The following is a 16509-nucleotide window of genomic DNA, read 5'->3' on the forward strand; positions in this document are numbered from 1 at the left end:
AAAATGCAAAATGCGAGCGTGCCCGTTCCTCCCTGATCTTCCCTCCTGGCGATCAGCCTCCCCGCTGTCCCGGCGTCCCACGCAGATTGTGAGGCAATCGGCAGTTGCGTGTTTCCAGTTTTGCCCCCTGCGGCTCAGAGGAAATTTCTCCCAACAAAGCCAAGAGCGTTTGGTTTGGTAGGAAAAACACCCAGCAGGAAAGCAGCCGGTTTTCGAGTGCTTGGTTATTCCTTGCAGTCAGGGATTCTTGGGAAAAGACTGGAAAGCCAGCCCCATCCTACCGTCCCTGTGGGGCACGGATAGCTCCCCCCCCCCCCGGCACCAATCTGGGGATAGAAATGCCCCGATTTCAGTGCTCAGCTCTTGTTTGCAGGAGGCTGTTTCTTCCAGGCAGGAGAGAAGAAGCGGTTCGGATCTGTTTCTCTGGGGCTTAAGGAGAAGGGAGCCGGGCTTGCAGGCTCTGCAAAAGCAAAACGTGGGGTGTGATACGGGAATCATTTTGTGGGCATCTCGGCGCTTCCTTTCAAAAAAGGAAGCGCCTGGCCAAGATACGCTGCAAAGCGTGTGGGCAACACCGGCTGAAGGGCGTCTGAATAGGAGGCTACGTGGTTGGGAGTGCAGCGCAGCTCTTTCCAGTGGTTGTGGGGTGGGTGGGTTCAGCTTAGGTCTTTGCCCTTCCTGTCATGGCTAGCGAAATTGGAGCCAGTTATGCAAAAGAAAAACACGCACACGCAGAACTTTTGCAGGTTGCAGAATTGGGAGTCTCAGGCTGCAGGAGAACAGACGACCCTGTAGGGAGAGCTTTATGGGTACAGCTGGGTTCGTCTCCCGCACAGGCCCCAGTGCTGGGAGAGAGCCGTGCGCATTGGGCTTGCTTTCTTTATGACAGGGACTGTCTGCCGGCCTTCAATCATATTCTCAGCGCGGTTAATGAGAAAGAATAAAAAGGCTCCAGCATAAGCCCCTGACATAGAATCATAAAATAGCAGAGTTGGAAAGGGCCTACAAGGCCATCGAGTCCAACCCCCTGCTCAGTGCAGGAATCCACCCTAAAGTGAACTGCCCAGAGAGCTCTGGCTATTGGGCGGGACAGAAATTAAATAAATAAATAAATAAATCATCCCTGACAGATGGTTGTCCAGCTGCCTCTTGAAGGCCTCTAGTGTGGGAGAGCCCACAACCTCCCTAGGTAACTGATTCCATTGTCGTACTGCTCTAACAGTCAGGAAGTTTTTCCTGATGTCCAGCCGGAATCTGGCTTCGTTTAACTTGAGCCCATTATTCCGTGTCCTGCACTCTGGGAGGATCGAGAAGAGATCCTGGCCCTCCTCTGTGGGACAACCTTTTAAGTATTTGAAGAGTGCTATCCTGTCTCCCCTCAATCTTCTCTTCTCCAGGCTAAACATGCCCAGTTCTTTCAGTCTCTCTTCATAGGGCTTTGTTTCTAGACCTCTGATCATCCTGGTTGCCCTCTTCTGAACACGCTCCAGCTTGTCTGCGTCCTTCTTGAATTGTGGAGCCCAGAACTGGACGCAATACTCTAGATGAGGCTTAACCAGGGCCGAATAGAGGGGAACCAGTACCTCACGTGATTTGGAAGCTATACTTCTATGAATGCAGCCCAAAATAGCATTTGCCTTTCTTGCAGCCACATCGCACTGTTGGCTCCTATTCAGCTTGCGATCTAGCAGTCGTCATCTGCTAGTTCTAAGCCAAGACGTGGGGGATGGGCCCCCCGGGGCCCAGCCATTTAGGGCAATGCCTGTTGCTTTTGCATCCTATTTAAGGCATCCTTCTCCCATTTGGTGCCCTTGGAACTACAGCTCCCACCATCCCCAGCCAGCAGGTCCCTTGGCTGTTGGTGATGGGACTTGTTCTCCCAGTACACCTGGAGGGCACCAGGTCGGAAAGAAGGCTGCTTTAAGGAATGCAGGGGTTTTGGACGCTGAGGCTCTTTTTCTCTCCGTGGCCCCGAAAGGATTCGTGATTCCTTGTTCTATCCCCGTGGCCCAGCCGGGGCACTGACAGCTCAAGGTGGTCCTGAGATGGCTGAGGCAGAGCGTCTCCTCCGCAGTTTCCATTAGGAGTCCGTGGCGCGGCCTGTGCTGGGCTCATGTTAGGGCGGCTGCAGATGGGCTGGAATGGCCAGGTGTCTCGGTGGTGGCTGGCGTGGAGTCCCAGTGAGCCAGACGTGGGCCTGTGGTACTCATGTGCACTGGAAACCAAAAGGAGGCGAGCATCCAGGTCAGGACAGAAAAACGGGGAGAGACAGGTTCTCAGGATGCTTAGAATACTTTATTTCAAAGCCTGACGCGTTTCGGCCTGTGTTCTTTCGAAGGCCTTCCGCAGGGGGTTGGTAAGAGATGTCTGCAGAAATACTCCTAGCCAGGTGATCACCATCGATTATCAAAGGAGATGATCACCTGGCTAGGAGTATTTCTGCAGACATCTCTTACCAACCCCCTGCGGAAGGCCTTCGAAAGAACACAGGCCGAAACGCGTCAGGCTTTGAAATAAAGTATTCTAAACATCCTGAGAACCTGTTTCTCCCTTTTTTTTCTGCTCATGTGCACTGAACCACCAAGGCAATGCAGACAAAGTCTGGCGTAGAACTGAGTTCCCTGGGGATCTCAGCTTTTGTTTAAATTATTGTTCTCCAAAATGCAAGTTTCCGGCCCTCTCTGCAATGGAAGATAACCCTGCAGGTGTTCTTGGGAACTGGGCAGGAGCACCGCTGGCCTTGCCTCTTCCCACATTCCCCTCTCGGGCTCCTGGAGCTGTGCTCTGGATGCAGCGCTCTTTGTGGTGCCGAAGAGGCAGGAACGCTCCTCTGCCCTGGCTAATTAGGCTAATGCCTCGTCCGGTGTGTCCCTGCCGCGGCGGTGACGGCCTGTCGGCTCTCGTTAAGGTATTAGCCGGTGGCTCAGAAAGCCGGGTGGGCTGCAGGAGGAGCCGCGCTGCCCAGCGGTACAGCACCCAGCCTCGCGGATCAGGCCTCGGGGCAGCCCCAGCGCCTCTTGCAGGTGAGGGGGGGCCCAGGACCCCAGGTGCCAGGATGGGGGTTTGGAGTGGCTGTGGGGAGGCGAAGCACTGGCTTGTCAGGTGAGGAGCGGAGGTGGCTGGTGGGCCCAGGGCGCTCCGGGCGAGGAGGCCCAGCGGGGCGAGAAAGGAGGGATGCCCAGCCAGGCCAGGGAACCTGATCTGTCTCTCAGCCGTGCATTATTCAGGAAGCTGCCCAGGGGCCGGCTGTCTTCTCTGCGGGAGCTCGACCTGCGAACAGTGGCTCAGGTGAGCGGAGTGAGCCTCTCCCACCCCCCATCCCCTTTAAGGCTTGGAGCAAAATCTCTGGATTCCAAGCTGGGACACCTGAGCCGCAGCGTTTAGGGGGAGTCTGTCATGTCTGCATCCACCCCCACCCCTCCCATCAACTTGCCACTGTGTCCGAGGGCTGAAAAAGATCTGGGGTAGGTGGTCCAGCGCTCGCAGCAGCCTTGGGGCACTTGGGCTTGTGGCTGACCTTTGCCAGGACTGTATCATTTGAGGCTGTGGGTAGGGGATGGTGTTGTTAAATACTCCTTCGTGGGGGTGGGGGTGGGGAAGCCCTCCTTGTGCGCAGAAAACTAGCATGTCATGGATAAGGGCTGTAATCTACTCCTCACCTGCTAGTTTTCCAGGTGTGGAATCTTTTGTTCCCCACGGGAAAGAATTCGGTTGTGCTTTCTGTAGTAATAGAGTTGAGACACGGGTTGATCCCTGCATGTGGCTGCAAAACAGGCAAATGCTACTTTGGGCTGCGTTCACAGAAGTATAGCTTCCAAATCGCGTGAGGTAGTGGTTCCCCTCTCTTCGGCACTGTTAGGCCTCATCTTGAGTATTGCGTCCGGTTCTGGGCTCCACAATTCAAGAAGGACGCAGACAAGCTGGAGCGTGTTCAGAGGAGGGCAACCAGGATGATCAGGGGTCTGGAAACAAAGCCCTATGAAGAGAGACTGAAAGAACTGGGCATGTTTAGCCTGGAGAAGAGAAGATTGAGGGGAGACATGATAGCACTCTTCAAAGACTTAAAAGGTTGTCACACAGAAGAGGGCCAGGATCTCTTCTTCATCATCCCATAGTGCAGGACAAGGAATGGCTCAAGTTACAGGAAACCCGATTCTGTCTGGACATCAGGAAAAACTTCCTGACTGTTAGAGCAGTATGACAATGGAACAAATTCCCTGGGGAGGTGGTGGGCTCTTCCACCCTAGAGGCCTTCAAGAGGCAGCCAGACAACCACCTGTCAGGGATGCTTTAGGGTGGATTCCTGCATGGAGCAGGGGGTTGGACTCGATGGCCTTAGAGGCCCCTTCCAGCTCTGCTATTCTATGATTCTACATCTGGAAGATACCAGGTTAGGAGAAGTTGCCCTAGAGAGTGAGCAGGGGGTTGGACTCAATGGCCTCCCACCTCTACTATTCTATGATTCTACGATCTGTTGTTGGTATAAAGTAAACATTTGCTGCATATGTCATCAGGGTGAGGTGTTCTCCTTTTGCCCTGTCTAGTTTTTGAGAAGCTGTGCTACTCCCAGGCCTATGAACTCAGCGGTGTCCTGGGACTCCTCATTTTTGTTGCTTGGATCTGGGATTTGGTACCTGGGTGAAGAGTTTGGCATGTTGAGATACTTCTAGTTTCATTTTTTAAAAAAAGGCAAGTTTCTAGTTCTTATGGCAGTAACCAGGAACTTCGACACACCCAGGCAGCAGTGTCTGGTGTAATCTCAGAAGCATGATGGAGGCCTTCTAATTTTGCAAGTTTGACATACTGCAGGGTTCTTTTCCCTCCTAAATCTTGGTACCTGTCCCTATAGCGGACAGAAAGTCCCTAAGATGCACAAGCAATGTGTTGATTAGGCCAAATTCGCTTTTGAGTGAAGAGAACTTGGGCCACTTGACAGAGTCTTCACTTGAAACGCACTGGGCCTAATAATACGCGACACCTTTTTGTTGCATCGCTGAGCTTTCCCCCGTTGCAATTTTCCACCAGGAGGCCTCCCCATCTTCTTGCCCTTGTACCTGTCTCCCTAGCCCGTCCTGCCCCAAACATCATGCCTTCTGGCCCTCCACGGCTTTTTCTCAAAACGCTGTTCACTGCTCTTTGCACATCAGTGTGTGTGTGTGCATGAACGGCGCCCTTAGATGTATGTGGGGAGGCCTTCAAGAGGCAGCTGGGCAGTCATCTGTCAGGGGATGCTTTAAGGTGGATTCCTGTGTTCAGCAGGGGGTTGGACTAGATGGCCTTAGAGGCCCCTTCCAACTCCACTTTTCTATGAGTTGGATCCTGAATTTTGCACAAAAAGCAGGCATTGCAAATGTGTGTGTTGAGAGAGGGGGTGGGAGAGAGACACTCTTGGGAACAATACCTTAGGGAGATGAGACAGAGACCCCCTGTCTCTCCCTGCACCCAATTTGAGTCCAGCTGGCCGAGGCCCAGTGGAGCTAGCAACGGCTGAGGAACAGGCCTCCGCTGCTTGTGATTTGCATCCAAGCTGAGTGTGGCCCAGCAGATGTGTACAGTGTCCTGCCAGGGGTTTGATGAGCCCCCTGCGTGTGTTTTACTGTCCTGAACAGGCAGTAAAAATTGGACATTTATGGGGCTGCTGTACGTGTCTTGGGGGGCTCAGTGGATCACAGTGTGTGTGTGTGTGTGTTTTGGTGTCCTTCTCATTCGCGTTCAGCAGCCTAGACTGCCAGCGTGAAGCCCCTTCTAAGTGGACGAGACTGTGTCACCCCCAGGGGGCACCCTTCCCCTGTCCAAGGCAACCCTGCCTCTCCCTGGAAGGAGGGGGGGTGATTCTCCCACCCGGCCCTCCTGCCAGCCAGCTTGACCACCTGGCCCAGCTCCATCACTCTGTCTTTGTCTGTCACTGGGAAGCCGCCCGGGCGCCCGCCTATCCCGCTCGCGTCCCCTCTGGCAAGAATAGCTGGAGAGAGCCACAGAGAGACCCCACCCAGCCCTCCTCCGCTTGCGGTTGGGGGTGCGGGTCCTGCCACTGCAATAAAAGAGGGCTTTGATCCTGCGTGGCAGCAGAGAAGGAGGCGCAGCTGCCTTCGGGACGTGCACCTCTTCCTGCCTTGGGGCATTTTGGCTGCCCGGAGCGCGTGGGTTGCAGCAGTAGCAGCCTCTTCCTCTGCCTCCGTTGCCCCCCTCGGCGCCATGCCCGGAGCGCCTGTCCCCGGTGCGGTCCGCACGCAGGAGTTGGCTCTGGAGGAGCCCCTGCACCGGGCTTTGCAGGATGTCCGTCAGGAGCTGCAGGCGTGCCGCCGGAGCCTGGAGCAGCGCGTGGAGGAGGCCCTGCAGCTCGTGCGCCCATTGGCGGCCGCCCTCGGCGAGCTGCAGGAGGAGAGCGCCGCCCTGCGGGCCGAGCAGGAACGGCTCCGGCGCGACGTAGAACGGCTCTGCCTCCACCTGGGCGAGGAGAAGGACCCCAGCACGCTCTTGGTGGAGTCTGGGGATCCGTGCGCCCACTTCTCAGGCACCGAGGAGTCTGGAGAGCCGGTCGCCCATCCGCCCACCTTCTCCAGCACCCGGAGGCCCTCGGAGGTCCACCTGTCTCGGAGTGGCAGCATTGTGAGTCCCCCAGCGCCAGGGAGCACCAAGCGTCGGTAGGGAAGGGTTAGGGGCTTGCGAGTGGACGGGGGCCTCAGCTGGTCCTTCCCCAGGACCGAGGACGGACACGACCCTTTCCTCCTCTGCAGCGGAAACGGCCCTATTCGGTTAGCGGCACACCTGTTCCCCACCCCTCTGTTGTGAGAAGGGCGTAGAAAAGGAAATCGAGGTCCCTGCTTCACCTCCACCTGGTCCACCTGAAGTCCGTCCTGCCGTATGAATTCTGCACTTTAAGCAAGTCAGAACTTTTCACCAAACGAAAACAAATTCTGCTCTAAAAAAAGCTGAATACTGCGACTATTATTAGTGTTGTTATTGCATCATCAATGTACCTGATGCTTTAGACCGTGGCATAACGAAAAGGAAGAGATGGCTGCCTTGAGGAGCTCATTGTTTAAATTTCGAGAGAGAGAGAGAGAGAGAGGAGTTGGAGGAGAGGCAGCAGCAGCAGCAGCAGGCAAAACAAAGTCAAACAAACCAAATGTCTGTAGAAGTTTTAAAAAGGCCTGTATCATTTAGGCAAATTAAGTAAATTTGTACCCATTGGCTATTTTGCATCACTTATTGCATATTGGCCGGGTGGGGGTAGAGGGGGCCGCTGGAAATTCTCCTGAAACCCCTGAGCTTTAAGGAGTTTGCCAGGCACAGTCCGCACCTTTTTTTCTTTTGCGTCTGTTGTTGCAGCCATAAGGACCAGAAACTTGTATGAAATTGGGACTCCATAAGATGTCGAACTTTGCACTTGGTATAAAATTCCCTGCTTGTTCTGCCTGCTTGCGGAATAGGCAGAGGCCCGCTCTTGCATCCTTGGTAACGCCACGTGGGGCGAGTACGGTGCCCTAAGAACATGGCTACTTTCCTTCCCAGCAAACCGTGTTTCTCTAGCTTTGTGCGCGGAGTAAAGCTTGCAAATGTGCGTGGGCATCTTTTTGAAGCCGGGGGCTGGCTGTGGAAGGAAGTCCGAAGGATCCCTGGGTGGGATTTCAGTGCTCCGCAGAGCTCTGTATGGGTCCCTGCTGTTATCTCTTGCAGGGAAAACAAATGCCAGAAAGACGTAACGCTTGTAATCGGAAGAAAATGCAAAGTCAAACAGGGATCTGTAGGAGTTTGAGCTGTGATGCATGTTTAAAAAAAGCCTCTCGTAGGGACTGTTGCCTGTGGAGGTCAAGTTTTAGTGCCGACCCAAACTCCCTTCTCACCTCTGGCCATTTAGGACACACACACACCCATTGCTGGCCATGACTCTTCTTTGAAGCAAGAGTTATTAAAGTAGTGTTGCATCATAATCCAGGTTACCCCTGAGCATGCACAAAGTGCCGCCTCAAGCAGCTCCAGTATTGTATTTTTTGCTCATGCGTTTTGATAAATGTTATATTAGATGTAGGCTCCTGACATTTATTAAAGGCTCTGTCTGTGTAAGGGGTTAATAGAAAACAATCCCCTGGCATTGATTCCTTGTGCTAATAGTTAGTACACTGATATAGGGTCAGAACCAAATTGGAACTATGCTTCCAAGCCCAGTCAAGACTCTCTGAAAGAAAACGGGGAAAGTGTACTCTATATTTATTTCTTTTTATTAGTATTACAGTTATAGCCCACCTTTTTTCCCTCTTTCAAAGGGTTCAGGGTGGCTTACATAGTCCTCCTCGTCCCCATTTTATCCTCACAACATCCCTGTAAGGTAGGTTAGGCTAAGAGTCAGTGATTGGTCCAAAGTCATCCATGCCTGAGATGGGACTAGGACCTTTGTAAACCGCCCAGAGAGCTTCAGCTATGGGGCGGTATATAAATGCAATAAATAAATAAATAAATTCCCCCGTGCCCTTGAGGCTTAAGGACAAATGTCAGCACTGCTTCCTTTTCCTTTCCTTTTTTTTTTGATTAACCCCCCTCCCTCCTAGGGAAAACAGCCCACGGACTTGGCGGAGGGGGGAGAACTTTAAATCCCAGAATGGTATATTGGCATCGCTGCTTCTCAATCCGATGCTCCAGGCTGGCAGAGGCTGAGGGCGGCTCCGTTGGCTCTGGGACCCGAAACAGAGCCGGCTGTCGGTGCCTCTGCTGAACACCCCCTCCCTCCTGGGGGGTGGGTGGGATTAGCTGCCCTTCTGCATCGGATTACAGCTGCTGGACGGGGCGACAGGTGGGCGCGTGGCATCTCACCTGCGCCAGCCGTACATTGTTCCCGTGCCTCCGTGGTGGGTGGGGGAAAAGGCAGCTGCCTGGGGTCATCTTTCGCTGGCTCCGAGCTGGAACGCCCTGGATTTTTATGACGGCTCCTTCCCTGAACGGCAGCTGAGCTCAGGGGCACATCCAAGCATTTGTGCATTGAGAGCAACAGAGCCGTTATTGTTGTTTCTGCTGCTGCTGCTGCTGCTGTTCTTGCTGTTGTCATCGCTGTGCTGGGATTTTCAAGGAGCTTCTGGAACAGTGGAGGCTGGTGGCTCCGATGTCAGCTGAGAATCCGCTCCGGGTTTCTGTCCGAACCAGTCGAGATTCTAAAGGAGCTACTGAGTTCCTTTAGAGTCCTGCTTGGTTTGGACGGAAACCCGGAACGGATTCTCCGCCCCACTGACATCAATAGCTCCTTTAGAGTCCTGACTGGTTCGGACGGAAACCCGGAACGGATTCTCTGCCCCACTGACATCAATAGCTCCTTTAGAGTCCTGACTGGTTCGGACAGAAACCCGGAACGGATTCTCCGCCCCACTGACATCAATAGCTCCTTTAGAGTCCTGCCTGGTTCAGACGGAAACCCGGAACGGATTCTCCGCCCCACTGACATCAATAGCTCCTTTAGAGTCCTGCCTGGTTCAGACGGAAACCCGGAACGGATTCTCCGCCCCACTGACATCAATAGCTCCTTTAGAGTCCTGCCTGGTTCAGACGGAAACCCGGAACGGATTCTCCGCCCCACTGACATCAATAGCTCCTTTAGAGTCCTGACTGGTTCGGACAGAAACCCGGAGCGGATTCAGTGCCCCACTGACATCGGAGCTACCAGCCTCCCCTGCTTTGGACAACATCCCTCCCCAACACAGCTGTTAATTTGAAGTGGTTGCAGAAAAAGCGGGGGACACTCCTTCCCCACAGCCGTCATATGGGGTGGGGGGCAAAAGCTAGAGCTGCCTTCCCTGACCTAGATGTGTTGGACTGCCACTCCTATCATGCCCAGCCAGCATGGTCAACAGTCAGGCATGATAGAAGCTGCAGTGCAAAACATCTGGAGTGTACCAGGCAGCCTTCGTACATGGCCGTGATCTGACTGAAATCCAGAATGGGACACAAAGGAGAGAAACACCTTCTCAAGATGCAGAATAGATTTGTTGACAAGAAGTTCTACACGTTTCGGACTGTCCCTTTATTTTGAGGCCTTTTTTCTGGGAGTAGAGAGAAGCATGTGCAGAGTTTCTTCCAGCAAAAAGATTGCCTCCTGTATTGATCTTTTTGCCTTCAATTTACTCCATGCAGAAGGCCTTAAAATAAAAGACAGGCCGAAACACGCCGGGCTTAGTGTCAATAAACCCATTTTGCTTTCTGTTTTGGGTGCTCGTCTCCTTCTGGTTCTTTGAGGTCCGTGATAGCCAGCTATTTGTCCCCCAACACCCAGAGCCCTTTGCTTCATGGAGGCAACAGTGGTTAACTTGAGTTCATAACAGTGAGCAAGCAAACTGAACGGTGATTGTGTGAACCAGACAGCCCACTTTCGCCCAGAGTTTCCCAGAATTCTGAGAGGCGAGGCACAGTTCTTTCTGGGTTGCGGCTGGGGGCATCCTGTGCTCTTCCTCCCCTCACCCCAAAGTGTACTTTTCATCCCTCAAAGGACACCCCTCTCCCTCCTTTTCTCTGCATCCTTGGCAGACCTTCTGATTGGTAGTAAATAAGTTCAAGTCGGTGACTCATACAGAGATGCAAGACGCAGCCTCCTCTAAGGGCAGAAAATTCTGCCCCATCTTTTCTTTAGGCATGCTTGAATGAACCTATCACATTCTATGCAGGGACATGGCAGAATGACCCACCTGCCGTGAAGTCTGATCGGAAGGAAACAAGGCTTGAGCAGTGACTCACACAGAGATACATCGGGAAGACTCTTCCGAGGGCAGCTACTTCTGCTTTGCCTGTGCATTGGCAGCAAGTGAACTATGCAGCCACGGGCATTACAGAGACAAAACACATTAGCCCCCCCCCCAAATAGAATCGTATTGGAAGGTACATTGATGGTGCTATATAAATAAAAAATAATAATAGTAATAAGGAGATGAGCCCAGAGCAGTGACTCAAGCAGAAACGCAGCAGGAAGACTCCTCTGTGGGAGTGCTGAATCCTTATCTGCACTTCTCTTATGGCCCTTTAAGTTTTGGCACGCAGTTCCAGATTTCATGTGTTGGCCCAAGTCTCTCCCTCCCCCTTTACAGCCTCTGGTGTGTGTGTGTGTGTGTGTGTGTGTGTGTGTGTGTGTGTGTGTGTGTGGTTTTAAGGAGTAAATTCCTTGGGGTGAAAAATCTTAAATGCTGGAAGCAGAACAGATTGACACATTTTTCGTTGTTGAAAAAAGAATACAGATTTTAGGCTTGGGGCAAGGCCCTGCGTAAGTTCTCTCCCGGGGTGGGGGTGGGGGTGCACTTCTGGGGGTGCCTCCTTCATCTATGCAAATGCCTTGGGGATGCTGAGAGAAGTCTTTACTTTTGGAGGAGGTGCACGGAGGAGACTAAGCAGCTCATCGGCTGCAGGATCGGGACCCTTTCCCAAGTCAGAGGCGCGGTCCTAAAGTGAAGGAAGCAAAGAAGCAGCAGGAATTGAAAGGGGGGGGGGAAATGCAATCAGTGTCCTTGATGTTTAATGTGTTACTGTTCTGCCCCTTGGTGTATGATAAAACATAAGGGGCCCTTGTTTTGGGGACACTTAATACCCCATCTATAGCAAACTCTTTGTGCCACTTTGCTGCAATTTTTCTTGGGAAGGAGCGATGTGGAGAGTTTGTGGGTGGTCTCCCCCCTATGCGCAACACCCTCAGGATTCTCACCCCCAAACACCTGTGCCTTCGTGGTGTATTTTAGGCCTGGCCGTCATCCCGCATTGCATTGTGTGTGGGTCGTGTTGACAGAGAGCTAGCCTTGTGCTCTCTTGGTCCTTGCATAGGGAACCCAGATCCACTCTGATCCCTGATCCGCAAGCTGCTTTCAAATAAGCTCTTTTAATCTCCCTGCAGAAATCCCCTGACACAGTTTATCACTCTCCTTCAAGTTGCATTCTGCCTTTAACTGAAGCCCTACTGTCCCTAGTTACACGCAGGCCTGTGCGGATGCCGTGGGTCTGTAGGGGACACCGAAGATCCCACAGAATGCGATATTAAGTGCAGAATCCAGCTTCTGCAGAATCTCAGCTTTTACAAATTAAACAAATCAAGTTTCTAGCTTCTATGGTGACAAAGATCTTTTTGGAAGTACATGGGCAGCGCCTGGTGAAATTTGAGAAGCCGGAGTTGTTGAATCAAATTTCCTCTGATCAAAGGAAAGCGCTTCAAATACTCCAGAGTAGGAGTGGGCAGAAAGATATGCAGATGTTATGGACTTCAACTCCCAGCATTCCTGACACTTCCATGCTGGCAGAGGCTTCTGGGATTTGAAGTTCAAAACATCTGGAGAGCTACTTCTTGCCCACTGCTGTTCTAGAGAGCTCCTCCCTCTTCTAGTGACTAGCAAAATGGCAGAAATTATGCAAAATAGTAAAAAAAAAAAAAAAGATTATGGCAGAGCAAAATCAGCAAAATCCTGAAAATATCCTTACACGTGCTGTTGAATTTGCCCACATTATAGAACTGACCATCTCTTGGTGCAGAATTTTGATTTCTTTGGTGCAGAAAACAGTTCTGTTTGTTTACCATTTAGTACTTTGTACACCAGGATCTACCCAGTGGCACAGAACACTTTTTAAAAAGTGTTCTTTTTAAAAAAAGGAAGTTTCTAGCTTTCATGTTTCCTGAATATGTTTCTAAAATGCATATTTTCATGGGGTGGAGTTTGTATGGTTGCAAGCCACTGTCTCATGCCCTCTGGTCGCTATACCTGTAACATGCCATCACTGATACCCTGCTGATAACCTCTGTTCCCACTGCTCATTCTGCCCCCCACCCACCCCCGATCTTTGCAGGAAAACTGAGAAATCTGAATCCTGCCAGGAATAGCAGGCACAGAGTGGAGGTGGCCAATTTTTGTGTTCTTGGAAACTGGAAAAAGTGCAGAAAAGGGCAACTCTAATGATCAATGGGCTGGAACATCTCCCCTATGAGGGAACATCTCCCCTATGAGCTCGGATTAGCTAGCTTGGAAAAAAGGAGGCTAAGAGGAGACATAATAGAGGTGTACAAAACCATGCATGATATGGAGAAGGTGGACAGGGAGACATTTTTCTCCTTCTCTCATAATACTAGGACCCGAGTGGGGCCATCCCATGAAACATTGGTGGGCGATTCAGGACAAATAAAAGGAAGGACTTCTTCACACGGCTCATAGTTAAACTATGGAACTCACTGCCACAAGATGTAGTGATAGCCACCCATTTGGATGGCTTTAAAAGGGGGTTGGATAAATTCCTGGAGGAGAAGGCTATCCATGGCTATTAGCCCTGATGGTTGTGTGCTACCTCCAGTATCTGAGGCAGTAACCCAGTGTGCACCAGTTGCTGGGGAACATGGGTGGGAGGCTGCTGTTGCACCATGTCCTGCTTTGTTGGTCCCTGGCCGACGGCTGGTGGGCCAGTGAGAACAGCGTGCTGGACTAGATGGACCCGTGGTCTGATCCAGCCTCAGGGCTCTTCTTAGGTTCTTATTCTATTCTCCAGACAAAGGCCAGGGGGAAAGAGGTCTTTTTTACTATACAAATTGCCCCCTTTGCAAGTTGCTAAGCTCCCTTATAGATGGTCCCTACGATGTCTTTCATTTTAAAATTTGACGTCTTCATTTGCCAGGGCAAAATGACCATTCGGGGCAATGTACAATAAAGGCTGTGACACATTTACAGATAGCAGCGTGGTCCAGAGATCCCTTGGTGCAGCACAGCTGTCAAGCCCCACCCAAAGCTGATCCCTCCCCATCTTGTCTCTTGGGAGGCCTCATGACTTGGAGCTCCACTACCCCCTAAAAAGGGGGCGGGGGACCTAAAATCGGCCTTCCAGGGTTCCCCAAAGGGCCCCTCACCCTTTCCCCCAACCGCTGATTGACTCTGTTCAGACGACATACTAAGCCATGGTTAAGCTGCTAACGCTTTTGCAGCAAGTGGTTAGTGAAAGTGCTTAAACCGTGGTTCTGTAGCCACCATGGTTAGGAATGGTTCGCACGACACGCTAAGCCATGGTTCATATGACACACTAAGCCATAATGGCCCTGTTCAGATGACACACTAAGCCATGGCGGCTAAGCATTCGAGTGAAGTATTATGTTGTGTGAACCATTCCTAACTCTGGTGGCTTACATGACCATGGTTTAAACATGCTCATTAACCATTTGCTGCAAAAGGGTTAGGGGCCTAACCGTGGCTTAGTGTGTTGTCTGAACAGCGTTGGTTGGTTTCCTGTTTTTTCCCTGCAGTTTTTAGGTTGAAAAGTTTTAGGTTGAAACGCCTAAGGATTCATCACTAGGAGCAAGTGCTTTACGCCCGAAGATGCTGGCGTTGTTTGTATCGGTGGTGGTGTTTGGGGCATCCTCTTCGCCTTCACCCCCACCCACCACTGGAATTCCACCCCTGGGAACTTCTCTGAGGTTGATTTCTGTCCTGGGGCTGAAAGAGGTCCCCTGCCCTGACGCTAAAGGAGGAAAGCTGGGCTCTGTCTTTCTGTATTTCCGGTGTTTGAGGCACGGGTGGTGAGGTCTGCATCAACTGGTAGAACTCTGGGTGGTTTACCGTACGTGGTCAAGGATTTCTGACCCCTGATAAGCAAGTTCTGCTTTGCAGTTGTTTGACAAAAGCAGCAACAAAATGACACCCACCCACCCACCCATTTTACTTCTAAAGTGAAGAACAGTTGGAGTTATCCAAAGTGGGGTTTTGCATGGAAACACTGAGCTCCATTTTGTTCTGGTTCTCAAAACAACTTTTCCTTTAAGTGTACGTCTTTTGCCCCATGGATCTCTGGGTTCTAGTAAACAAAACCCTTACACAAAGCAGGTTGCAGAAACCTGACCACCTGTGTCTTCGGGAAACATTGCTTCCAGGATCAGGCACCAGCAGCCACTTGGAGACGCGGGTGTCTGGGATGGATGAGGCCCACCCACCCCACTGGCTTGAGGGACTCTTGCTGTTGCACTGGCTGCCCGTCTGCCAGAACCCAGTCTCTGGGTTCAGTTCATGGTTCTGCTTACTGCCTTTCAAGCCCGGAATAGCTTGGGGTTGATATACCGAAAGGTCGCTGTCCTGCTGATCCCCCTGATACCAGAGGCAGGTTTGGGGTAAATCATAGAATTGCTGAGTTGGAAGGGACCACAAGGATTATCTAGTCCAACCTGCATTGTGCAGGAAAACCAGTTAAACCATCCCTGTCCAGCCTCTCCTTAAAAACCTGCAGAGATGGAGATGGGTGAATATGGCTGAGAGTTTTCAGTGCCCCAGGAGCTCTGAGGGGTGACCTTTCCGATGAATTTCCGCCATCTCTTCCATCGTAAGGACTATCCAGTCGAGTCGTTTTAGTATTTTTATCTGCCCTTCTCTCTGTGAGTTCTGGTTTATTTTTCTGCATAATCATTTAAACCAGCCTTCCTCAACCTGGGGCGCTCCAGATGTGTTGGACTGCAACTCCCAGAATGCCCCAGGCTGGGGCATTCTGGGAGATGCAGTCCAACACATCTGGAGCGCCCCAGGTTGAGGAAGGATGGTTTAAACTGTTTTAGTGGTGATGGCACTTGCTTCAATGCGGGCCCGAAAAGCTTTTCAGAAATTGAATTTGTCCCTCAGGCTGAAACCTTGGCCCTAAGAGATCCTGAGCATGCGTTTTTGCTTTGTGAATGGAAAACGTATCGGAGCGCCATGGAGGCCGCATCGCTCCAAAGCAGCCCACCCGGGAGCCAAGACGCGCTGAGAGCGTGCAATTTGGAGTCGGGCACTGCCCTGACATCCGCACACAGACACAATATTTGTGCGCTTGTGGCAGAAAATCCGAACGGTGCCTCACGGGCTGGTAAAAATCGGACAAGCAATCGAGGGGGCTGACAACTGATTGCCTCACAACTGCTACTTCGCCCGGCTTGGCTGTTGAGGAAGTATGGCGGTTGCAGTCAAGGAATCCCCGAGAACCCCAGGACCACTGAGAGAACGTGTTGCTCTTGGCCCACAATGCCGCCATTTTGTTTCAGATGGATGCCGAGGTGCCGGAGCAGCCGGAGGCACCGGACGCGGCGTTGTTGAACGGCACAGAGAAGGAGAAACACCGGGCTCAGGAGCTACAGCAACGGAGCCGGCTCAGCGCCGAAGAGCTGAGCAAAATTGAGGACGAGGACGTGTTGGATAAGATGGTACGTGGCAGCCGGTGTGACTGCAGGCAACAGAATTTTGGCATCCGCCACTTCTGATGTTCTGTTCCAGCCAGGAGGGGGTCAGGAGGGGGGGGGGGTCGGGTCTGGGTGTGTCTGGAGGAATGATTCGGCAGAGAGAATGTGGCAGTGAGTTGGTTTACCTCCTAGCTGAATTTCTTCAGGCCTGATTTTGCTCTCCTTCTTGACCGCATCCTGATTGTGTAGAGGTGGAAAAGGTGCAGCCGAAATGGTTGGGGGTCTGGAACGCTTTCCTTGCGAGGGGAGGCTGCAAGAATTGGGGCCTTTTTGGTTTGGAAAAAGGCAACTTGGTGGTTGTGGGGGATTGGCTGAGTTTAATA

The 16509-nt window shown here is 51.9% G+C and overlaps 1 protein-coding gene across 5 annotated transcripts in view; it reads left to right on the forward strand.

The window, feature by feature from the left end:
* The window catches only part of SMTN (smoothelin), a 97304-nt gene that overhangs the window by 54788 nt on the left and 26007 nt on the right, over positions 1 to 16509 (forward strand). For all 5 annotated transcript variants that reach the window (XM_063144260.1, XM_063144264.1, XM_063144262.1 and 2 more), the window contains exon 13: positions 15992 to 16150. In XM_063144260.1, the coding sequence (XP_063000330.1) occupies positions 15992 to 16150 (159 nt within the window). The remainder of the gene's footprint in view (positions 1 to 15991; positions 16151 to 16509) is intronic.

The sequence above is a fragment of the Elgaria multicarinata genome, chromosome 18 (assembly GCF_023053635.1).
Source record: "Elgaria multicarinata webbii isolate HBS135686 ecotype San Diego chromosome 18, rElgMul1.1.pri, whole genome shotgun sequence".
NCBI classification, from domain to species: domain Eukaryota; kingdom Metazoa; phylum Chordata; class Lepidosauria; order Squamata; family Anguidae; genus Elgaria; species Elgaria multicarinata.